Source organism: Hyaena hyaena, unplaced genomic scaffold, assembly GCF_003009895.1.
Source record: "Hyaena hyaena isolate Hyena2069 unplaced genomic scaffold, ASM300989v1 scaffold_48, whole genome shotgun sequence".
NCBI classification, from domain to species: Eukaryota; Metazoa; Chordata; class Mammalia; order Carnivora; family Hyaenidae; genus Hyaena; species Hyaena hyaena.
The window spans coordinates 3,670,638-3,696,588 of record NW_024080680.1 but is presented as its reverse complement, the minus strand read 5'-3'; the positions used below and the strand labels follow the sequence as shown (position 1 = coordinate 3,696,588).

Below are 25,951 nucleotides of genomic sequence, written 5' to 3'. Positions count from 1 at the left end.
CACAAAACACCAACTTTGCCTCGCTTCTAGCCCCAGAGAGATGCCATTTTTCTCTCTAACACCAGAGTAGGTTGGAGTCCTAATTTTATCTGCAAGATGACAGAAGAATTTAGAACACGTGTCTTTGACATGTCACATGACTCTCATGAAGCCATGATAATGATTTGTCCAGCCCCTGCTTCTGTCTTGAACATCATCTCGCCTATACTTTCCCTCACATTTGGAGCCTCAGACCTACAGATCTTATAGATTCTTGAATTTGGAATGTTCTTTTCTGCTCTAGGGACTTCATGCATGCTGTTCTCTCTTTGAAGTGCCTCCCACCCCTAGTACACTCAGCAGGGCTACTTGAGTACAAAAGACAGAAAGCCACCTCATACTGGCACATACAAGAAAATTTACTGGCTCAAAAAACTGCAAATCCAGGAGTTTATCTCTACCTTCAGGCATGGCTAGATCCAGGAGCTCAAATGGGATATCAGTATATCTCTAATTCTTTTTCCCAGTTTGGGATTTCCTGTCCCTTCCTGGCTTCCCATCTTGGTCTCCGTTTCAGCTCTCAGTATTATTCTGGCTTCCACCTCTTTCTCTTTTGTCTCTGTTTTTTCTTTCTTTTATTCAGATGGACCTTCTTCTTAGCAAAAGTAGCCACACGTAGCTCTGGGCTGATGTCCTAACCAGTCAATAGGTCCTTTGGGAAAAGTATTTCTCTCCATAGTTTTAATAAAAGTCTGGGGGTGCACGCTGAGCACGGAAGTTGAAATTGCTGGTGCTTCTGCAGTATCACTGACAGGCTGGGAAAGGGTGGCTCTTCCAAATTAAAAATAAGGGTGCTGTACTTGAAGAAGGGAAATGAATGCTGGTGAACTCAGTCTTGAAAAGTCTACCTAGCTGACTCATACTCACCTTTTAGGTCCTAACTCAGTCTCTTGTCGTGGCATACCTATTTCTTGAGCCTTCCTCTCAAAAGCACATCTCTCTGTGTGTTACACATTCTTGTAACATGTGGAATTTTATATTCATGTGTGAGGTTATGTGACAAAATCCTGCCCCCCTCAAAGACATGAGGACAGGCCCTGGCTGAGTTTTTTCTCAACACTACCCCATTTACTCAGAACCCATTCAGTGGCTTATTTGTTACGTAATACACTATCTTGCTTAGTGCTGGTAACTCTCGTGTAATGTGAGAATTTTCACTAAGGCCCAGAGAGGCTTAAGTAACTTGCCCCATGTCGTACAGGCATCAGGAAGGCAGGGATGCTGAAATCCCATCTATTGGACTCCATTTCCACGCCTATGTGTTCCAGCGTCTGGCCTCACTCTCCGCCAGGCACCTACAGGAAATAAGACAGAGCGAACCTTGCTCTGGAGAAGCTCACTGTTGCTCTAGCATCTTCTCCAGAAACACTGGGATGGGATTCTAGATATAGAGGTGATTATCTGCGTATCAGAAAGATTTTTAATGTACCTCATAAGAAAGACTCAAGCGGGGTGTAGAGCAGTTGACAGGGGCAGGCAGTCAGGAGCAGAAATAGGCCTCTTTGAGGTGAGGCAAGTCAGAAACACCCCACGAGGCACCAGAGATTCAGAGTCTTCGTGTTCCACTCAGGCATCATTCTCCTGCCCTTGTATCTGATCGCGGGCACCACCGGTATGGGATGTGCGTGTAAATGGTATTCTGTATTATCTGACAACTTTGTAATATCCTCAAAATGAACATCAGTGAGTCTACTTAAAAAATTTTTTTTCATGTTTATTTTTGAGAGAGCGTGAGCGGGGGAGGGGCAGAGAGAGAGGGCAACTCAGAATCCAAGCAGGCTCCAGGCTCTGAGCTCTCCGCACAGAGCCTGATGCGGGTCTTTCTCGAACTCCAGAACTGCGAGCTCATGACCTGAGCCAAAGTCAGACCCTTAACCGGCTGAGCCACCCAGGCGCCCCATGAGTGATTCAGTTTGAAAGCTCTATGACCATGTGAGTATATTTGCTACCTTTTATGTGAGACCCTTCCTTTGGCTGAGAGGCTCTCTGGAGGTAGGTAGCACGACCAGCACTAATAGATGGGCTGCAGAGGATACTGTGGACTTAAATGCCATCCCTACAGAGTCTTCCCCGTGACCTGGAGTGTGTTGCCGAGGAAGCCTCAGGGTCCTCATCTGTAACAAGTCATTGACCCTCCTACGTTACAGGTTTGGTGTTGAGAATCTTTGAAGTGATACTTGGTTTGGTTGGCCTTGAAATATCACGGAAGGCTTTGCATGGCAGGTTGTAGAATATGACTATAGGGGTTCATGCCACCTCCAGTCTTCCTAGCAGTGTGATACTGCTTCCTTCACTCCGCAGTTGTGAGCATCTCCCTGTGGTCCTCGTGCTGGAGTGGGGGGGTGTGGGGGGCAGCATGGAGTGTTTCTGCCCTTACAGTTGGAGGAAGATGTGCCTTAAGAAAAGACACAAATGAATATGTAAGGTTGAGAGGTGCTGAGCAGTCAAACAATAAAGTGGGCCATGGGATATGGAATGTAGAGGGTAGAGTGGGTACTTAGGGTTTCATTCACAATGCATGGTCAGCATGGAAAGCCCTCTTCACTGTGACCTTTGAAGGCAGGGAAGATGTGAGCCGGGAAAAGAAGATCTATCATATGGGAATGGAAACATTGAGCCTGGCGGCAGAGTGAGCATGGTGCCCAGGAAGAGCATGGTGTGGCCGCTGTGGCGGGGAAGAAGCCGTCGCCCCACCTGAGTGTGAAACTGATGGAAGCGCCACCTCCCCAGGCCTTAGCGAGCTGGACTGTGGACAGCACTCAGCTGTGTGAATAAGGATTGGGATTGGGATTTTGCCATGTGCTTGATACACAGAAACTACAGGGATGATTTATTTAGTGTTTTTCTCTACCTTTCTTGCTAGCTCTGCTGGGAAGTCCTGTACCGCTGACATCCCAGCTTTACTGCCTCTGCTTAGGACTTTGCCCTCCTTCTTCCGCGCTGGCGTCCTCTCCTCCATCCTCTGGCTTCCAGTTCAACGTGTTCTGGGATGCTTCCCTGATTGCCCCAGTTGGACTCGGTGATGTTCTTATATATTCCTGTACTTGCCTTCTCATTAGCACTTACTGCATTGCAGGGGACCCTAACGTTCAAGAACTCTCTTCCCAATGACCCGTTGGGTACTGTGAGGCCAAGGCTGTGTTTATCTCTGTTCCAGATGTATATCCAGGGTTGAGTTTGGGCAAGTCATTTAATGTTTCTTTGCGGATAGGTGGATGGATGGAAGCATGCATGCCTGCTAGTGAAATTCGTTCCTAACAGGGCCTGTTACAAGGCAGAGTTCAAGTAGACAATTATTACAATATTGGTGAAATATGGAGCACCGCACGAACTCTCGCGGGCTGAGACCATAGATTTCATCAAGAAAAGTCCCCAAGGGGGACCATGTTATTAAATGTTTAGAATGTTAAAATCGGAAGGAACCCTTTTTGTCATGTAGTTAAATGTCCTCAATTCACAGAAAGAGGAAGCCCAGGACCAGAGAGAGGAAGTGACTTGTCAAGGTCAATCAGGTTGTTACAGTCAGGGCTGCGATGGTAATCTGGCATTTGGTTTCTCTAGCATTTGATTCAAAGAGGGTGCTTGGTGCTGTCTACTTCCAGGGTCCCAGGATCCAGACACTGAGATGCTATATTGGGTCATAGGTAGATAAATCCAGGGCTTGGGAGGGACCGTTACGCTGTGTTCTTGGGTTTGGATGCTTCTAGACTTGATGCATTTTGTGGGTAGGAAACCACCACTTTGATGTGATAGCTATGCTTCAGCCTAGTTGAATACTTCCGAAAGTATTTAAGTTTCTGGATCATGCAGTGCTGTGACATACTTAGCCGATTTTTCCCCCATCCATAGAGTTCTAAAGCAGCAAGCTTGATTTGAAAATAAAGTATTAGTAAACATTTGAAAGTGAGAAACAAATTATTCCCAGAACACTTAGCTCCTTCCTTCAAATACACACTTGAAAACTGCTAAGATTCTATTCCGTGAGAATGCTTGAATCTCTCCCTAAATCATAACACGGGTAAACTTACCGAAATATTTTTACAATTTTATTAGAGGTTTTAATTCACTGCTTTATCTATCTCTGTTAGACTGCAAAATAGCTTTAAATATTCAAGTGGTAATTAATGAATCTTTTATGTTGCAAATCAAACATTTTCATCTGTGCGCTGGTGGTGTAGCAGTGAGGAAGGATTTCAGGAATAATTGTTTCTCCCAATTCCACACTGTTGACTGGCTTGTACTTTGCCTTTTAGGAGGTAAAACAACAAAGGTTTGCTTTTGTTGCCTAGCGGGGCTAACGCTTGGTGTGGACAGTGTCTGCTGTCTTTTCTGGAGGTCAGGATTTCTTAAGCATTTCCTGCCAGAGACATTCCCGACTGGATGGAAAGTCTTTGAATGTGGAATTTTTGCTTGAGTGCAAAATAATAAAAAGCATGTGTATGTTAAAAAAGGATCAGCTTAATGGCAAATGAGCATTGGCTTACGTTAATATTCTATTACAGTAAAAACTTCTATTTAATAAATTTTCTCCAGACTTTTCTTCCCCCTCCCAGAATCGAACGTATTTTTCTAAGTGGCTTGCCAACCTAAAGAAAGTATATATGATACATTTGATTTATGTTAAGTCAATAACACGCACAAGCCATTTAAAATTGTATTTTAAGTGTGGAAATAGCAACCCAAGGAAACACATATAGTACTATATATTCCAAAGGGAGAAGTGTTAGCTTTTCAGGGGCTGAAATGCCTTGCAAATATTATTCTATTTAAAAGACATTTTAAAAATGTGGTGCTTTTCTGTCAGATGGCAATAAAGCAAGGCTGAAATCCTGTCCTATAGTTCAAAACCAAAATTCAAGCTGGTATTAAAGACTTCACATGACAAAATCGTTTTCCTTTCCTCTCTCTGCCACTCATGAAAAATGATTCAGGGACAGCATCTCTCGAGAACGTTCCCCGAACGACTGACAAATTCTTCATTGGAAGCCGCCCCGTGTTCTTCCGCGGCCCTAATTAATACTGGACTTGGTGACATTTATGTATCAGAGCAATAAGCTAAACAGGAAACAATTTATGTCACCTAAAGCTTTTTACCAAATCGATGCAACTATTTGTAATTGCTTGTTTCACAAGATTAAAAGTGCTAAGGCCTGATCTTCGCCCACGGATTTGTGGTCAACCTGACCCCGTGCTTCCGTTGTTTAAAAAAAAAAAGGAGGGGGGTGTGTGGCAAGTTGGTGATCTGCAGTCACTTCCATCAAGTAATCCATATTGCTAATATTTCTGGAATTTTAATGTAGTTACAATTTATAGCCGATCAAATGTGGTTACCTAAATTGCTGTTGCTAGTAGACAGTTTAACTGTCTTTATTAATTACAGTATAATTTAATGTTTGAGTACCGGCACTTGTGTTGGTCATTTTTACAGCTAGAGCAGTTACCGGCCTTACGACGAACCATTTTAGCATTTTCAATGGAAATTTGCTAATATGATGAGTGATAAAAATGTCACAAGCTGGTAAATAATGATTATTGCTTTGGCTGAAATTAATTCTTGAAAGGCCGGTTACCTTCAAATTAACATTATAACTTGAAGCTTGTCTTTTTCTCATCCCTATATTCTTGGTAGAAGCCAAAAAAAAAAAAAAAAAGGACCATTGACCATTTCGAATCCATATATATGTATGTATAGTATTAAGCATCGAATGTCATTTTACAGAGTGGAAATAAGATGACATAGGTTTTGTTTTTTTAAAAAATAAAATACTGCTTAAAAATAAATAAAAGTAGGTTGTATCTAGAATGACGGCTTTCTAATCCAAATATTGTCCCAGTTTAACCAGTGTTTTTGTACGTAATTTAATTTCCCTCCAATGCGAATTGTCTTAAACCTTTCATCAATCAGTCAATTCCTTAAATGAAGGTTTTGAGACCCAACTTCACTTTAATACAGAATACTTTTATTTGACTCTACTACAATGAAGATGAAAGACAAATCATGATTACTACCCTCTACGTAAATATGTAATATCAAAGAACACAAAATCTAGTAAGTCAAGAAAGACTAATTATCCTTTGTTTTGGTCTTTTTGGCCGGGGGCGGGGGGGGGGGGGGGGGTGGAGGGTGGGGACAGGAGTTTGTTATCTTGAAGCTGTTTGTGTTGGTGTGGAACTGGTCTAAGACTCAAGGCTCTTAATATAGAGAAGGCTCCATTTAAAAGAACCAATATTGTGGGTTTGCTGCCTCATTTATCTGAGCAACAAGCCTTAAATGAATGTGCAAAAGACGATGCTCCTGCTTCAGAAGAATTCCAGAAATACAATTAAAAAGGGACCGTGTGTCAAGCAGCAGAATCTTCGCTACTCCATGGTCATACTTGGTTTGGGTCCCTCAGCTTATTCAAATATGTGTACATATTTAATTTTACCAACTGCATATGCTGTAAGCAGTATTTATGTTTAAGCCTGGCATTTAAAGGAATTTCAATTAACCCTAATATTATATTCTTAGTAGCTAGATGAGAATTAAGGGTTCAAATGTTTTATTAATTATCAGACTAGAGGGCTTCTAGACTGTAGCATAACTGTTAATGAAAAGGGGACACTACTTTGCAACTTAATAGCAAAATCTGTATTAATTTTTTTTTCCTTCCCTAAGATGGGCTTTTCAAAACAATGCTGGGAAAGCACATTTACGTGCTCCTCACCGGCAGCCGGTGTTTGGCCGAACGGCAGCTTGGTTAATTTTCGAGTCCTCTTTTGGCTTGTGTTATGCTCTGAATTACATCCAGAAGGGTTTTATATTACTACGGTTTGGCCACTTCAAGTGCTGTTTTCAATATACCAATTTAATTTTTACTGAAAGATGATGCCCAATCTCATCAATCCTTAGAATATATACGACATCCTAATTTAAAAGACAAATAGCAGGGTTTTTTTTTTTTTATCAAGGTGTGCAGTGAAACAAATCTTGAAATCAAGATGGCATGTCTGGAATATTTACTTCCTGGAGCTTCACCGTTTTCTGTACAGGATGTGGTTATCTAGCATAGTTTTGATAGAATATTTTTATAAAATCATTTGTTCTAATCTAAGCATTTATCATTATATGCAAAAAGATTTCTTGATGAGAATATTATAGACGGTGCATGTTTTTGACATTAGCATTTTATTTGGATGACTAATCTTGCAGATGTGAAATTTTAATGAATTATTCATGAAATTGCTTTCCTGTGAAATTTTAGTTTGCTCTTAATGCTAGTTATTAAACATTTTGTTTTTTTTCTGTATAAAATTTGATGAAGAAAAATAAGGGTGTACTTCCTTGGGAAAAAAGGTAGCTTCTAGCTCTTTTGTTTTTTCCAGTTTTCTAAGTGGAGACTTGCACTTTGAAATCCTGAGGGTGAGAGCGTCAGCCCTCTGCGGTGATGAAAGCTTTTGGTTAAGATTGATTTTAATTCTGTGTTAGAAGCAGCTGGTGATAAACCTAAGGCATATGCCTGCCGTATAGTACCAGCAGGTCAGAAGGGGAAAGAAACTTAGGCTGTGGCGACTTTTTACTACCAGTGTGAACAACCAGCATTTTTATTGCATTTGGGAATGCTATAATGTCAGTAATTAGTACTGACTACACAACATTTTTTTTTTTTATTGTCTGTATCCACAGACACGGAATGATGGAATTACAGTTGATGTCAAGGAATGAGTTTCTTTTATGCCTTATCAAAACAAAACAAGACAAAGAATTCTGGTTCCTGGCAGCAAGTATCTACGAAGCACCGTGCTCACAGTCCGGACGGCACCGTCTTCGTCAAGGCTTCTGGGTAGCAGACATTGTGTGAACTGCACCGGCCCCATAAAATGCCTTTAGATTTGTTAAGTCTCATTCTCAGGATAAAAAAGCAAAACCGACATTCAAAAACATCCAAAATATCAAGAGGGTATATATACCATTAACCAACAGGTACCCAAAAGATTCAAAATCCTTATGAGCATGTTCTTCTTTGTACCCTTGGAAACGGAGCTCAGCTGGAATGTGGAAAGTAGAGGAGATATTTTTTTTTTTAACTCCCCCCCCCCCCCCATGATAAAATAGCTAGTGATTTACATCAATCAGATTTGGGGTTCAGAATCCAAGGCGTTCTTTCCTAGGTCTGACGGAATGCTGGAAGTCACGTTAGCGCTGTCCGAAGGTGGCGGTCCCTCTTCACGCACAGAAGCCTTGATATGTCATCTCACTTGCTGGTTTTCAGTGCGGGCCGCATCACTTGTCTTACAAGGACAGACTCTAGGGGCAAGTAGGATGGATTTTCATTCCTGACCGTGCATTTGCCTCCTGTAAGGGACTATCTCCCTAATGTACGCTTTTCTTTGGAAAAAAAAAAAAAAGAAGAAAGAAAAACAAATTGTCTTTACATCTTGGCACCTTGTAAAGTTTTTAAAGTTTTTTTTTTTTTTTATACAAAAAGTTCAATAGCTCTGACAACTCCCCATTATTAATCACTACTTCACTGATAAACTTTGAAAGTGTGACCCTGGAATTTCATCATGCAAAATATTTACTGCAGCAGGAGAAAACATTTTTTAAAACAGCATTTTTTTTCTCTTTTCAAATGTATGAACTTGTTTCAGATAGCCAGGAAGGCAGTGGTGGGATAAACACAAGGGATAGGAATGTATCAAAAAACAGATTAACACACACGCGCACGCGCACACACACACAAATCTGTACAAAATGCTCTGATCAATGAGAACAGAAAAAAAAAATCTGTCAACTATGTTACAATTTAAAAGGAAAAAAAAAAAGGTTAGGGAATTTCTCCCTCCCACATGTCAGGAAATGTCATCCAATATTCTTAAAGCAAGGATAACTAAATAAAATACATGTGCAGCAAATTCTGCAATTCCATTACATACAGTAGTTTTTTTCCAAAGCTATTTTTTTTTTTTTTTTAGTATCATTAATATAAAGCAGTTGCACAAAAAGCAAAGGTGTTTTGACAAACAGGTGTATGCATTTATTCCTTTTTAGGAACAATATCTAAAAAAAGAACCGCCCTCCGCCCTCCCCCAAAAAAGACAAAGATCCACACAGACACATTGGAATATATGTACAACATAATAAACCCCATCCTAAAGAAGTGACTGGAATACCGCCCTCCCACCCAAGGGATACAGAATCAGAATTGTAAAAATCATAGTGAAGTTTGCTTGCTGTAAAGCCTGAGAAATTTTTTTTTTCAGTTGGTTCTTCTGCAGGGCTGTGAGACCTGCAAAGATCTGTAAAATCTAATTTTTCTTTTTTTTTCTTTTTTGCTACAGTCTTTAGACTAAGCATGCAAGACATACGACTAAGTGCAACTGAGTGAAATGTATTTTTTTTTTAAAATTTTCATCATTCCCTAAAGGTTTGAACTGAGGTATGCGTACTAACAGTTTCTCATGCTGTTATCTTTACTCATGTCTAGCTACACATGCTGAGAATGAACTAATCTACCAGATTTTTATCCTCTTTTGAATACCAAACGAACCAGCAACCACTCAGTTTAGAAGCACAGGGCCCCCTTCCCATGACCCTGTCTGGCTACTGCCTGCACATCAGGAAGCTGCCTGGAAAAGTTAAAAAAAAAAAAAAAAAAAAAAAAAAAAAAAGTCTCGAATGAGCACAGACTGCCCTTTCTACAGAAAGCACAGTGAAGCTTCAAAAGAAATGGCCAAAGACGTATTTGTACCAAGCTCATGAGTGGACGGGAGTGTTACTTTTTTTTTTTTTTTTAATGGAAAAGCGCTGACCAACGCCTAATTGGGGGAAAAAAAAAAGGAAGGAAAAAGGAAAACATTTAAAAAAAAAAACCAAAAAACAAAAAACCGGAAGGTATAGGCCAAGACAAAGCAAAATTAATGCAGTGACCCTAGCCCGGTCCTTAAAAGCAAAGTGGCATACAGTCTTTCTGTAGAAGCAAAAACAAACATGTCCTCTAGAAACGCGCCTGTGACTGAGTTCCGATGGAGAAGCTTTTCCGTTTTCTTTACATCTTATCTTTACTGTCTCCTTTACTGGTTACCCCCAATTTTCAGTGGCATCCGTTCGTGTTTTGGGGGATGGGACTCCCTGCCTTCTTTCGCTCCTCGAACACGCTGTGCCCTATTTTCACCTGCAGCAGCCCCATAATGTCTCGTTAGGAGTTTTGGTCTCTGTCGAGGTACAGAACAAGAAAAACAAAAACAGAAAGTAACAACTTTGGTTCCATTACCTACTTGGTCTTCTAAATTTACTCTATGAAGAAGGAGTTCTCTTTCTCAGGTTAGCAATAGCCTAGAACTGATCAATTGCCTCTAAATTCTTTCGCCTCCTTTGATCAATAAGAGGATATTTGGCTTCATCAGATAAAGCATAAAACAGAGAACATAATTTACCTTTGTGGAAGATCTTTGGTAATTTTAGAAAAAAAAAAAAGGTACAAAGAATATAAATTAAGCTCCAAAAGGCTCTCAAAGTAAAACAAAACAAGAGCTACGGTCCTAGATAAATAACTGAGTGACAGGAAAGCGGGTGCAGAGTGGAAGCAGTGAGGGGTTCTCAGGACTGAGGTGGCACTGACTGACGACCATCACGCCCTGCAAGCCACGTCTGTTTCCCCCAACGCGCAAGGGCACCGTGCGCCCCTGTCTCCTCTGGGTCTCCCACTGTGGGTAGTGGATCCGGGCTCGGTGTGATCCTATTGCATAACAAACCCAATCGCAGGACCGAATTTGCACGTTTGAAATGAACGCTTCAGCATTTGCTGAACTCAGTCCTCATTAACTTCCCTAACAAATTCAATCTGAAATCTCATTTGCATTCAAACAGATTAATGCCACCAAGCAGGTCTGGACTGAGGTTTAAATTCAGCGCCGCCAACCACTTTTCAGCAGAGTTGCTCAGGGAAGCCACCTCTTTGGCCATGTTGCAAACAAAGCAACCCGCGCGGGTTTTAACGTCAGAGACCTGTGGCCCACGGCAACTTGGTGACCCGAGGGAGAGCCTTCCGCAGCCACGCTGTCCGTCTCTTGGGAGAATCTGGGGGCTAAGTGCTGCCTACGTTGCCTTGTGCTGGCAGAATGCTGTGGCATTTACTGACGAGGATGGTGGCTGCGAAAAAAATTAAATAAAAAAAAAAATCTGAAAACAACCCCCTTCCCACCTCGAATACTGCTTCGTAGAATGAATCTGCATTGTTCCTAGGGTGTCTCTCTCTCTCTCTTTTAATTTTATTTTTCTGTCATTCATTCTCTTTCTGGCAGGACTTCAGGTCTGTGTGAGAGGACCTTCATGTGTAGAGAGTGCAGCATTTGGGACCTTTTTGAAAAAGACCAAAACGGAATGTTTTCTGACTTCAGAGAAAACGTGGTGATGTCTGAAGGAAAATGGAATGAGTGACAGAAAACTACAAAACGAGAAATGACATTCAGCTTTGTATAATAAAAACACCTATTAACATTCATCACAAGGTACAGAAAACTTTAAGCCTCCAGGAGGCCGTGGGCCCAAATGGAGGCCTGAGGTCAGAACTTAAAATGGTATAGTAGAAGCAAAAAAAAAAAAAAAAAAAAAAGGCAATACATTAAAAAGTCTGGGATAATTACTTTTTAACCCCCTCCCCCCCATACACACACAAAGGCCTTCCCCATCCCAACTGGAAGCAAAACAAAAACGAACCAAAAAAAAAAAAAAAAAAAGCAATAAAGGCAGTGATAATTAACATGCAGTACTGTGCAAATAGGTCGTCCATTGGAATCCTTAAATTCTGGGCAGAGGCTGGGTCTACAGCTCAGACGCACATGCTCAGTTGGGTGTCCTCGGTGTCCCGCGGCGTCAGCAGGACGGCAGTTCCGAGTCTGCTGCTAAAAGTGAATCAGTTTAGCAAATTTACAACACTGATGTTGACTGTTAGGAGAGGAAAATCCCAAGTACCAAACAAGTCCATCCAATGCACAGAGTACAAATTCCTTTTTTCAACAAAAAGTAGAAAAATCAAAAATACTCCCAAATGGGATTCTTGATGGCACTCAGAGTTAACACGTTTCAGAGGTGTCCGAATGGAGTGAAAATCCTCCAGACTGTACAACAAGTGGAGAACAATTTCACCGCTAACTTTTGACGTGTTTTGTTTTGTTTTGTTCTGTTTCCCGATCTTCGTTCTGGGGGTTGGCCCGCCCGGAGACGCTCACTCCATGTCCTCGTTTACTGGTTCGTCTTCGTAATCTCGGTCGTGGTCAAAATCTGGACTGTGGTTGGCTGTTGTCACTAAGGAGAGAGGCCCTTCAGCTTCCTCCGGATCGAGGGGCTCTTCTTTGACGTGCACAGGATGCCTGGAAGAAGCGAAGACAGGTTCACCGAACGCCCTTCCCGACCGACCGAGGCAAGTTGGGGGTCTGGGGCCACAAAAGCCTCCCTGGATGGAGGACTGGACTGTGGGTATTTAAATTCAAATTACGGAAAACGTCATGCAGTTTGAAATGGAGTTGCTCCATGCCACGTTTCAAGGGCTCACGGGGCCACGTTTCTAGCTCTCAAGGGCCCCGTGAGGCCCATGGCCACCATACCGGACGGCAGGCAGAGAAAAATTTCCATCATGGCGGAAGGTCTCGTAGGGCGGTGCTGCTCTAGAACAATCCCCGGCCAGCGGCAGCCTGTCTCCTCTGGGGGTGTGTTTCACACTTTAAAGCGCACTCAGACCACCTTGGGCTCTTGTTAAAGTGCCGCGTGCGACTCAGCAGGGCTTGGGGGGGGGGGGGAGGGGCGGGAGGGCGCCCGAGACTCTGCATGTCTGACGAGCTCCCAGGCAATGCTGCTGGTCCGAGGGGGCCCACACTTTGAGTACTCGATAACAGGCCCCGTAGGGGCATCCTGGGTGGAAGAATACAAATCTTCCAAGAATGATGTGAAATGAGAATCTGTAATACAACGGTGGTCGGGGGGCCCACGGAGTGCGGGAGGCTGGGCTAATCACGGCTTGCTGTGTGTTCTGCTTTGCTCGTTAACATGCAGAACCTGTGAAAGTCGTCTCCAGAGACTGACCCCAAGCGAGGTTCTATCATTAATCAACTTCAAGCAAACACAGCAAAGAGACACCATGATACATGCTTGAAACTCCAAATTAATGCATATTTTTACAAACTGTCAATAAGGCGAGAAAAGCCCTGCCAGGAAACACAAACGGAGAGGAAAAGGCTCGCCCAACACAACAATATGATAAGAGAGCAGAGCCCCAATCAGAATAATAACGCTGTCAGCTGTAAACAAGGCAAAACAAGAGGCCCGGCTGGTCGCGGCCACCGGGACCCGCAGCCTGTGACGAGCTCTGCCAACTTTCTCATTATGGGCCCGCACAGGGTTCACCTGAAGGGGACGGCCGGGATCCGAGAAACCGCTCCGATAACAATTGAGAGATGTTGTTCGTAAATCATATTTACAACCGATCCTTTGCAAACACAAATTGCTTTCTGTTGCAAGCCTTTTGATATGTAAAAGAACCATTCAAGTTAAAATGGTCCCATCGCTGGGACAGGCTGCGGAAGGGAGGATTTTTTAATTGACATTATCAAGTATTAGTAATAAGAGGTGGTACTGGGGACGGCTGACTTCCTAAATAATTGATGTATGCAAACCCCAAAGGCCACTCGAACCATTTAAAAACAAACAGGAGTGCTTTGGACTGCCCTTGATGATGTGAACCCTCAGAAAACCAATTGACTCTAAAATTAGCACAGCCCAGAGAGTGTTTGGGGGTAGATGTCAGGATAAATAGCTTTCAAAAAAGTGTGCCCGCATTCTTAACAACTATTTGCAAAACGGAATTTATCGAAGTTGTGGTATAGTGCGTTTTAATGGTCGGGCTCCCATCTTCTTTTTAGTTTGTTCAGTGGTCCTACTTATTTGTGTTTGTACAGGAAGACCCAGGACTGGCTCTGTCATTTGCGAAGCCCCCATGAAAAGAGATGTGGTTCAAAGATCAGGAAGGACTTCAGTGTGGAAATGGCAGAGTACTGACACCTCTGACTGTACCGCTGAAGCCAGCCCTGGTAGGAGACCCTCTATTCTTTGGGGAAGAATTAGGTGTAATGATGATGACTCCTTTAAAAACAAAACACCCATAGAGCCAAATTAATAAGGCTTTTTGTTTTTGCCCATTCTGATTTGGGCTAGTATTTTTACATACCGCATACATAACGGAGGTCAGATTATTTTGCTTCCTTTCCAGTTGTAATTTCTATGGCTACATGAGATCCCCTGTGTGGTCACATGAGTCCCTTAATGCTGGATGTTTTAGGACTGTCTTTTTCTCGTCCCTTCTTTTGCTCTTTGAATAATACAGTAACCACTTTTATCCATTAATCTTCCTATTTCTGGTGATTTACCTCCGCAGGATAAATTTCTAAGAATGAAATTCTGGGAGCAAAGGCCAAAAACATGTTTATGGTCTTATGATTTATTATAGTATTAATTTCCAAAGGGGCTCTATCAGTTTAGATTCAGCTTCATCAGCTCCAGGTGTTAACTTTTATTTAGAGAAATTTGTTGGTTAATGTTTGTTTAGATTTGAGAGAAAGAGAGGGCGAGAGCATGGGAGAGGCAGAGAGAGAGAGACGGAGATGCAGGATCCAGGCTCCGAACTGTCGGCACAGAGCCCCACGCAGGGCTTTAACCTGCGAACTGCGAAATCATGACCTGAGCCGAAGTCAGATGTTCCACCGACTGGGCCACCCAGGTGCCCCTCATAAATATATTTTAAAATATTTTTTTGCTTAGTGGTGTGAGGTAAGCTCAGATTACCTTAAAAGGCTTTTCTTGGATCACTGAGAATGGTAAACATTTCTTCGTATTGCAGTATCATATTTTCACTATTCAGTAGCTCTGTTACTTCAAAAATTACCCCCTCTTCTCCACTGGTAACGTCTGGCGAGAAACGTTATCTATGTGTTACCAAGCCCTGTACTAAAGTTCCCTGTAGTATCCTGGATCAACATTTTCCTACTTTTATTTCCTTGAGAGATCAGAATTATTAATCTGTTTGGGTTTATAAACCTGAATTTGCGTTGGGAGGGGGTAGGAAGACTGAGAGACAGAACGTTCTTCATGAAGTTCTTGCTTTCTAATTTTTGACTCTGACCAAACAAACAAAACCAAACCAGATAGAGTGTAAGTCTCCCTAAACACAGGTCACATCAGAGAATATTTTGTTTTCCCTTCAAAGTTGCAGCTAAACTCGGGTATGATTATTTACGGTCCTGAAGACACAGGTTAAGACCCTCTCGTGCGTGCTGGCTCGCCCCAGTGCCTGATGCCGAGCGGGTCCCCGATAAATGCTAACTGACGAGATCTGTGTGACAGCCTGACAACACAACTGAGTTCGATATTAAGGCTCCTTAAAGCTCCCGAGAAATGCAGTCCAGCCTCACAACCTTTCTTGATACCAGCAGATCCCCCTGAGCGTGGCAAATGTAGTCACACGGGCACGCGGTGCTTCAGAGAATAAAAGCGAATGGATTTCCAAGCAAGATACATTTCAGGTAAGATGCAAACTAGTTAAGAGACCATTCTGCGCACACACGCCCGTGTCTCCTGGAAATCGGAACTGCACGGATGCGCCATCTTGCACATCAGCCCCCTGCCCCACCTCTCTCTCTCCATCTCCTACTTCCCAATGAGTAACTGTGCAAAACCACACATTTCCCTTCTTACATCTGAGTAATTCCTTTGTTTAGCCACTCTGGGAACACGAGAGTTTTTAACTAAAGCTGACTGGTGTTTAGAGGCACTGTGTTCTGAGGGTGTGTGCACAGCATGGAGTATTTTGCTTTGTAGCTCCGTTAGCTCCTATCAGGATAAAAGTATAATGCCCCAAAGCCATAATTATGGGAGTACTTTCTAGTGTTTCAAAGGAGAAAAAACGTTGTAGTACTGGAGTGTCACACAAAGGGTAAGAATGAAGAGCTCTGTTTCCACACTAGATCGGAGCTTGGGCTTGCAGGTCCTAACAAGGTTCTTTAAGGCACGCCATAAAGTTTACGGCTTGATTTATTCCAATAGACTAGAACAGTTAAGAAACAATTTGCATCATCACGGGGTAATGCATGATGCCCAAGAAGGAAAACTGCGCGCTTGATGGAAGCAGAGGGTCAAAAGGAGTAACACTCTGTGACACGGACACCAGAAGCAGGGACGGTGCTGTTAACACATAATTATATTCAGCAAACCGCCTAAGCCGGGGACACTTTACATAGGGTTTCCTTAAACATGACGGAAAACAAGGGAAACCTTCATTTCGCTAAAATCCCTGCGGCTTGTGAAAGAGGGTTTCTGGTCATGCAGGGGTTAATTCAAAGTGATTACCTTTGGAGGGGCTTTATCGTGTACGGCAAAATTAGCATCAGTCTACACTGTTGCCTGAGGTTTTGATCCAAATAGCTCTCTCTCTCCAGGAATCCTTTGCACTAAAGAATAGGAATATACATCAACCGACCCTTTGGAGTGTGTACAGGTCGTGAGAAATCGTCTCTTCCATCCAGCAACTTCAGATGTATTTGCCTTAATGGGTATTGCTTGAAGTGGCTTATATACCAATTTATATTTGCTCTGAACTTCCTTAATATCTGAGTAAACACTCCTGTCATGACAGTGATTTAAAAATGAACACGAGCGTGATAACAATCAAGTCGGGGACACCAGATTGCTTTAGAGGCGATGATGTGTGGCAGTATCAGTGCGGAAGACAGACGCATTCTTAATGTGTTGTGTACTAAATGTGAGGAGACGGTTCCTGTCAACTAAAAATGATCATTTCCATCTTTAAAGATCCTTTTCAAAGCTCTTTGGGCATGGAGTTCAGATGCTAAATCATCAAATTTCAGATTCCCTTGAACCCACCCCTTCCCCTGGCAGACAGCATCTCCCCCCCCCCCCCGCCCCCCGCGTTGTCATTAGATGCCAATTCCTTCTGCTCCTCATCACTCCAGGTGACACTATCACTCAAATGATCTTAAAATAAGATGTCGGTCAAGGAATTCACAAACTGTGTGTAGACAAGTGGCCGATTCCAGGAGGTGCCAGTATGGGAAAGGTTGGATTGACTTCTCTCTTTAAAGGGGCAACAGCGTAGCAGCCATTTGCTAAAAGGGAGAGACTGCACTCACTCTTCCAGCATCCCCTGCAAACGCAATCACTTGGGAAAATGTGGCTGCTTTTCTCTTTGCAACTTTCCCTGGCGGACAGGGGGCCCTTCCTCCGCTCGGGAGGCCTCAGAGCCTCTCGGGTGGTTGGCCCAGGCCCCGTGCCGTTCACGTTCAGCAAGGGAAACCATCGCCCATCACTTCATTCAGTTATATGGTGCTCATTATACTGCCGTCTGCTGCTATAATGCTCCTATTAATTTTCCTTTTGATATTTTAAGAGCAATCTATAAATCACGCCGCCTTTCCTCGGTGCCATCATTAATGCTCGGTCACCACGCTTTGGCGTGGTGGTCCCGGGCCGGACTACCGCAATCAGGTAAACAAGCACTCTCTCTCCCCCTGCCAGGTTCGGCGCGCCCGCAAGTTGCGCAACCTCGCAGAGACGCGTACCGATTTTAGGAGGGAAAGGTAATGTGGCTTAAATAATGGCCCAAGATGCCAAGCCGGGGGAAAAAAAAGCAAATGAGTCACCCATTTTATTGCCGTGTGCACTTGTAGGGCTGCATGAAGCTGATTGCTTTTATGGGAACGTTAGTATAAATGGTCCTTTTATGTGCTAACCGAGCTAACCATTTCCAGAAGCACCGACTTCTACCTCGGTTGTAGGCGAGCAGAACTCACAGCGAGGGCAGGAAAAGCAGCTCGGGCAGAGCCCGTGTGCCCATCGAATGCAGAGGCCTTCGGGGGTGGGCGGTACTCACACGGCTTGCAGAGGGGATCTGCCCGGACTGCTGTCACTCTCGTTGCTGTTGGTATGCTCCATTGCCCCGTTCAGCTCTTCCCGTATGGCGCTGGCTAAGTTGCCCAGAGTGGGATTTCCCATGGAAGCCGTAGTGTATAGAGGTATACTGTTCTCAGCCATCGAAGCCTGTTAGCAACCGAGAGAAAATGCATGAGGACACAGAATCTGCACAGAGGGAGGAGCAGCGAATTAGGGGTGGATTCAGGGGTCTTCTGGTTACGTTGACAGTGTGGCCGGAGAATACACGTTTCTACCAGGTGTAAGAGGATTCTGCTGTCACAGTATGGCTTGGGACCCATGTCCCAAGCTCGGCTTCCAAGAGCTGGCAGGGCCCAAGGCACTCACGGGGAGGGAGGGCTCAATTCAGCCCTGCTGGGTTAGAGTCACATGGTTTAGACAAGGCTATCTGAAATGAGCTTTCTGTCTGATGCCTTCCTTCAAGAGGAACTGAATATTTCCAGATCACAGGGAAATATAATGGAATTTTCATTTCTTTATCCACTTTGATGACTCCAGTATTGGATATTAAAGATTTGATCCAATTATTCTGGCCACACAGCTCAAACTTATGAGAACTTCCATAAACATTTACCTCTTAGATCCTATAGAAAAGGAAGAGATTATAGAATTGGAGTCAATTTTTATCTCCCCCCACCCCCATCATTTCGGTTTTAATGATTTTTGAATCTGTTTAGTGTAGTTTGCGTGGTGTTACCTTCGACCAGTTATCTCAATCTTTCAGACTCAGACCGGTCACCTGGAATTTTAGGACTAAAGAAAAAAAGATACCTGTCACTCCATATGAGTGTCAGCAAAAGAAAAAAAAAGTGTGGAATTGGAGAAAATAAGAAATCCCAAAGTCTGGTGGGGGGGATACTGTTCACTCCCTATACTCCCGCATTTGGATAAAATGACCACCCAGTCTAAAATGCAGCCAACAGTTAAATACAACCCTGGACTAAAGTATCCACATTGTTTCATGTGGGTAGTGATTATGACCCAGTGACTTTACATTTTATTAAAGAGGGCAGACTTTGAAAAACTGGCAGTGCAATTAGACCAAGATTTATCAAAACTGTCTTCTTACAGACTACAGCGTGCCTGGCTTTCCATCCTAATGAGGAAAAAGTACAATCACAAGACAATCTGGCACGGTGACTTCAATTGGCCAGTCATCCAAGAGTCCAAAGTATTCTAGAAATCCTGGCTCTAGAGAGGAAGAAAGAGCCAAAAATGAGGACAGAACGGGTGCAAAGCTGGGCTGCAGGGAATGTGCCTGTTATGACAATTGCAGCCTTGCTCACTGTACAGAGTGAAAGCCAGGACTGCCTTCTTAGATACAAGCCCCCGTGATGGGCCTTCGTTTAACTGGGCGCTGACGATTTCAAAGTCAGGCCCTCTGCAACCCACAGATTTCCCTTCCCTCCACTTCTGTATTTACCTAACTGCCTTCTTTCAAGAAGCAGGGGTGGGGGGTAAATCCCATTTTTATTTTCAAATGTAGTGAACTCATTTTGATGAACAGTCCATCTGAACATTCTCCTCTCTCCTACAGTTTGTTAAAGAATTTGCATCAAGTACTTTTTGCAACGGATCTGTTGTAATTGCAATAAAGCATTTTTCTTTTTTTTGGCCGAGCAAAAATCAGGAACTGTTGCCAGTTTTTTTTTTTTTTTTTTTTGCAAACTGCAGCTGGACAAGCATCTTAACTGCCTTGATTTGCGACAACTCCGTGATCACGTCTCTCTCCGGATCATGGAAGTTCAGCAGGAACCGTCAGCTCTCGTGAGGGCATTTCACTATTACACAGTCAGAACCTGGTGCAAGTGGGGGCATCTCTAGAGCTTGGGATTTGTTTCTCTAGCAGCTTCTCAAGTCAAAAACTGAGAGGTAAATGCAAAACCGCAGTATGTGTAAGAATGTGTTCTGTGGAAGAAGTTGGTCACCCTATGGTAGAGCAACCTTTTTAAGATGATCTGTTCTCCTTGGCTCTCCTATTGTCCCAGGTGAAGGTCAATCAAAACATGGGCTGAGGCCCAACAGCCACAGTGGTGAAAGGCATCCAAAAGGTAAGCACTTCTACTGATCCCTTTGGTTGTGAGGCAACAAAATGTGAGTGAAGAAAGCGAGCCTTATCCCTTAAGTGGGCAGCAAAGAGAATGAAGGAGAGCCCCTTGCACATTCTTTGTGGAGTGAGTGATCAAAACACCCCGCCCCCCCCACAAGTTAGAAACATTTCCCACCGACTACTGTTGTGTTACAAAGTGCTTCTTTTTTGCAGCCGATGCCTACAGTGGGAGCAGGTGGGTTACAATTTGTATAATGGACTTAATTATATAAATGGTCCCGGGAACTACTGTGTGTGGTTTCGTATCACACTGGCACGTCTGCCAAAAAAAAAAAAAAAAAAAAGAAAAAAACCCCAAAACTCCCAAAAACCCAAAACTCAGGTGCTCAAGCAATGGGGCAGAAGTCTGTAGGTAGCACTGCTCCTGGAACATGAACCATGCTCAGGATCCTCGGGGGGAAAGGCAGTCTATAAATAAGAAGCTTTACGGTTACCCTTAGTTACTTCACTTTTTCAGAGCATAATGCAATCTGTCTCACGTCCAATGTTTTATTTCTGTAGTGGATTCTGCTGTCCTATTTTATATATTGTATATCATGCATTATGTTGCTCTAGTAATCTTTTTAAGATGTTGTTCCACTATTATTTTTACTTGTCTTGAAAAATGGAAATGGGCAATCATGGGAAGCAAAGGCTGCTGGTAGAATCCTGATTTAATTTGCCCAGCAGAAAGTTAGTTACAGGAGACTGTCTACTGACCACGGATCCGAACTCCTAGAGGAGAGGAAAAAAGATCCATTCCTCAAATTGTGAATCTGCATCCATGTATTCGCCTCACCTCGTGAGGGACGCAAAGTGTTGTGGGGAGAGTGCAGGACAGGCTGGGGTTACCACTGGAAGGGACTAGAGGAAGGGGACAGAGCACGCCCAAAACCACCGTTTTCGAGATGAAACGTGAACAGGTCTGTCAGGATAAGCCACGCTAATTTAAATCAGTCACATAGTTAAGAGAATCCAGAGGATCACTGCCTTTTTTTTTTTTTTTTTCTCTTTCCTTTCCGCCTCATGAATGTAAAATGTGCTTGTAATCTTAATACTCTTCCAGATAGAGCAGCCTTTAAATTCACACTTCACAAGACTCCAGGGAAAATAAGTTACTAATGAATGGTATTTACAGTGGCGGCATCTAAGCATGCGCTCATTTGCTTTTCTAAAGTTACTGTGTAAACTACAAGTAATTAACAGAAACTCAGAAAGTAGTTCCTCCTAGTAAAGTTGGTTCAGGCTAAAAATAAATAAATATAATTACTGACAAGCTAAGTTCAGTTCAGTGCATTTGCCTCTGAACAGCAACGGCGTTAAAGGTGGAGCCTCTGCTGCTGGGAGCCTGTCCTGATTCTGGAGGTGGCGGGTTAGGTGCCCAGAAAATGTTTGTTCAGTGACGACCTGGCGCTGTCCTGGTCTCCTCTTCACTGCACTTGCTCTGTTCCCAAAAGGTTAAGTATCTCAACCATTTTTCATTCTCTCCCCTTCTCCCTTAAGGAGTCTTTTTCAAATTTGGTTGTTTCTCAGTAAATGGTTGTATCTGTGTGTGTATGAGGGCCCTCTGGAGGGGCACAGCACATTGTAAGGCCAAAGTACCCATTCTGGGGTGTTAAAGGCACGCCTATCAAGAGCTGTACAATTCTTGATGGCACTGGATTACATGTGTCCAAACGATCTAGAGAAAATATCTTTTTAAAGTTAGCAAGAAGCCGGGGTCCCACTCAAACTGGATCACTGAGGAAAGCGATGGCTAGAAGGCTTGTCTGCCTTGGTTAACTCGGGGCTGGGGGGTAAACTCACTCCTGCTCGTTACCAGGCTCTTCATCCCGGGGTAACGCTGGTTATGTAATGAGCGCCTGGTCTGTCAGGAGGAAACAAACATTCTGTGCGTTCATTATGTAATCTTGAGCAATCTGCTGGGAACGTAAAGGGTTCTCCTGAACACCTCTCTGGTTCAAGCAGAAACCTTGTAGTTTTACCAAGCGAACCGAATGGGGATCGCTTCCCCCTGCCCCCGCAATGGACTAAAGATGCTAAAACAGACTTGAGAAGAAGAAATAAAAAGCTCTGCTTTCTCTTTAAGCCCGTGAACAATAGAAGGTCATGTGATCCAGTGGCCTATCATCCAGCACATTAATAGCTGTGCTAGAGTAATTACACTTGTGGTATTTTTGCCTCAAGTGAAATTCTGAAATAAGAGGATGGAAATTATGATACTGCTGATAAATATTAATAAGTGAACTTTTAATTTTTTTGCCACAATATTCAAAATGCTAAGCATCCTGCTAATGCTGAAACAGCCCAATGTGTTTGCCTCCAGGGAGTACGATGCTTTGTGCACTTAAGAAAAAAGTTTAACGGAATTAAAATTTAATATCTAATTAGAGTGAGGCTAATATATTTTGAAATGAGTGGGGGAGACACGGGCCTCTGCTGCATATTCGGGACGACCATTAATCTTACCTGTAAAGCTGCATTGAGAGGTGTGCAGTAGGCGTGGCTGCTTTGCATGTTTTTAATAAGGGAAGGGTTACTGCATGAGAAAAAGATAAAAACTCAAAGTTAAACGCAATCCTCCCCCTGAGTTCCTAGCTAAGTTTTATCTTAAGCTTCCTGGTATCCTTCCAAATCCGAAATTTCCCCCCTTCACACAACCCAAGAAAAGGTAGGTTTTCCCCACAGCCCTGGACTGTAGTATAGGGCTGGGGTGGGTGGACGCCTCTAGGGATGACTTTCCTCTTCCAGGATCCTCCTGGGTGTACAATTCTGGCTTAAGTTAGACCAGCCCCTCCACTGGGGAATGTTTTTCTCGCAAAAATATGGACCGCTCTCTGCCAAGTTTTAGTGGCGGCCATGAATCCACAAGAAAGGCCGAAACTCTGGGGCATCGGGCTAGGGGAGGTCAGCGAGCCGGCAGAGTCCTCTCCATGAGTCCAACTCCAGAATGACCGGAGGAGGAAGGGCTGTTCCTATGGACAGAGGCTGGGATGAAACCTTGCTCGCACAGCCACATGTGGCGGTGGTGAGGACATCTGGTGCTGTGTCCCTTAACTAATCAGGGGCAGACAAAAGGTCTCCAGCCTACGCGGAAGGGAAGGTGTGGCTTCCAGGAGGAAGTCACCCGGATTTATGACTGGCCTTTAAAGGAAGTGTATTTGCTGTTATTGATTTCTCTCTAATCATTCATTTTACCTCGCTTACATTATTACACTGAATGAGCAAGTAACAAGAAATTTAAAGACCCATTTTAACTCTAAATAAAAGCTGCCTTTTCCCGCCAAAGCATCTGGGCTTAAAGGGTCCCTCCCGCTGCCCCCCCCCCCCCCCCCCCCCCCCCCCCCCCGCTAAGCTGCTGAATCAAAATACAACCAATATTTGCATTAAAGACGTCAAAAAAGCATTATTCAAGGCACTGGTGTTCCAAAGAGAAACAAGAGAAATACATGTACAAATCACACAATTTAGTTCCATTGCAGAAAGCCGTGGCACTGCTACTTGGTGAAATGCAAAACTACATGGGATGAGTCAACCATGCAAAGCCAAAGCAACAGCAGAAAAAAAAAACAAAAGCAAGTAAAGGCTCTTACTGTGCGACAAGCTCGTCAAAGTTTTCATCGGGGCAGTATTTGCGAGGACGGCCTCGTTGAATATGGCGGCCACGTTTAAACTCTTCATCATCAACTGTCCAAAAGGACCCAAACTCATCCTCTACTCTGATAAAGCACTTATGCAGTGAGAGGTTGGTGCGAATGGCACCCTGGGGTAGGAGCGGCAGCAAAGGAGATGGAGTGGCAACAAAAGGAGACGGGGTTGGGGGGCAGAACAGACATCCAATACAGGGAACAGGAAAAAGAAAATAAAATGCAATAAGCATAAGCAAATGGTTTGTGAGGGTTAATATGCATTGCCACCTAAAAGCTACTAGCGTGTGATGTAACAAAGACCGGCAAGCAGGGCAGGGGGACTGGTGGGTATACAAAACAGGAGGGATGAAATGCTTTTTTGCTTCCCTTAATTGAGACAACGTGGATCCAGTTCTCTGGTCTAACACCATCTAGCAGCCAAAAGCCTCTACTTTACACTTGTTATAGCACAATCCAAGCTAGGCTAAGAAGTTCAAACATGGTGGACTTACCCACTGATCTTTTGTGGCCTTCGTTTTTGGAATTCTACTTCATCCACTGTCCATACTGCCCCTTTAACGTTTTCTACTCGCACAAAACACTTGTGAAGACTAAGATTATGACGCACTGCATTCTGCAGCAAGTATAAAAGAGAGAACATTTACATTTGCTATAAGAAAAGACTCCAAAATCAGCAGTACATTCAGCCTCACAGTCCACATTTGTAACACCGTCCCCAAGACCTGAAGCTACCACCCCCGTGGACGACCTTCTTGTGGTGAAGGATGCCTCTTCCGAGAGGAGAAATTAAAAAACAAAAACAAAACCAAAAACCAAAAACCAAAATTATCCATCATCAATTATACTTTGGCATTTAAATTTCGTCTCTGGTAGTAGTGAACTGGAAGAAATACTTAATATGCGTATCAGCTCCAAATAGGTTTCACAGTAAAAATCTGAAAATATTGTTAATATGACTCCAAAAGAGAGAAACACGTAAAACCATACAACTGTCCCCTTTAACCCCACTTCTCTCCTGTAAAAAAGGGTATATAAAGAAATCGTGCCAGGTGGTAAGACTGTTAAGTCCATTTTGTTCTAGTTCTTTTTTGTTCAATATTTTGGCTTTAGTAACTTCTACGGGTTTTGTCAGATTTATCTAAATTGGATTTTGCCATTGAGAGCATTGTCTCCTGTGGGTGACAGGATAAGGGAATGACACGATCCCCAGTGCATTGGTATCCGTCATCAAGCTATGCTTACCTTCCCCAGTATCTACAAAAACTTGGCCCCTGCTAAGGGCAATTATCTTAATGAAGAGAAAACGCCACAGGAGCACATGAGCAGAACTCTCAGTGGCAACAAGATACTCCTGAAGCTGATGGCTCCTAAAGACGCATATTTCTCCCCCCCCCCACCCCCCCAACCATGTTTCTTTCTAGAGGTTAAAAGTCACTTCTAAGATCATTCTGAGACCCTTGCCATCTACACTCCACCAGAAAGGGGATCTCAACTCAACAGCTTATCTTTCCTTTGATTTTCAGAAAAAACGGGGCCAGGAGGAGGCCTTCTTGGTTGAAAAATGAGCCACAAGGACATTGCAGAAAGACTCACGTCATGTACTCAAAACTTTCTTCTTAGAGGGAAGAAGCAAGGTGACCACTGTGGCAGGAAGAGGGGGCGCAGCAATCCCATCTCCCGAGCCTCACAGTACCTCCACTCCCTCATTCCACGTCTGGTGCCACCTGCGGCCCTCCCTCTCCAAGCTTCCGGAGAAGGGTTTCCATTTTTAGGTTATCACCACCGGTGACTCCGTGAGGGGTCAAACCAGAGAGTGAGGATTTTTCTGTTTCAATCCGGAAGATAAGGAGGCAAGTTTTATTTCACAGCTAAGTTACCAACTCCTCACAAGGGGAATCCACAGGATAAAGTCTCAGAGTTTTTGAGCAATGTCAGCATAATTGGGGGAGGTTCAAAACACCCAGTTGCTTATGGAAGGACACCTCTGATTCCAAGTGGCGCAAGAGGTTTGCGTAAGAACCAAACAAAAGAAAAATCTCTGCAATGTCTTCTCATGTTCTACGGGAAGAAATTTGCCCTCCCAAGTATAATTAGAGTCTGCTCTTTCAAGAAGCATTTTCTTTTTTTATACTGCACGAAGGCACAGCAGAGGGATACTTCGAGTCTCCTCTTACCTCCTGTAAGAGTAATCCTGAGGAG

General features: G+C 43.5%; 1 protein-coding gene across 1 annotated transcript in view; it reads right to left on the bottom strand.

Moving 5' to 3' along the window:
- Positions 1-11,727: 11,727 nt before the first annotated feature.
- FOXP1 (forkhead box P1) overlaps positions 11,728-25,951 on the bottom strand; it is a 597,016-nt gene continuing 582,792 nt past the window's right edge. Inside the window, exons 17-20 of the mRNA XM_039230557.1 lie at positions 24,244-24,365; positions 22,572-22,641; positions 17,955-18,121; positions 11,728-12,390 (exon numbers count right to left, since the gene is read on the bottom strand). Of these exons, the coding sequence (XP_039086488.1) occupies positions 12,246-12,390; positions 17,955-18,121; positions 22,572-22,641; positions 24,244-24,365 (504 nt within the window). The 3' untranslated portion in view covers positions 11,728-12,245. The remainder of the gene's footprint in view (positions 12,391-17,954; positions 18,122-22,571; positions 22,642-24,243; positions 24,366-25,951) is intronic.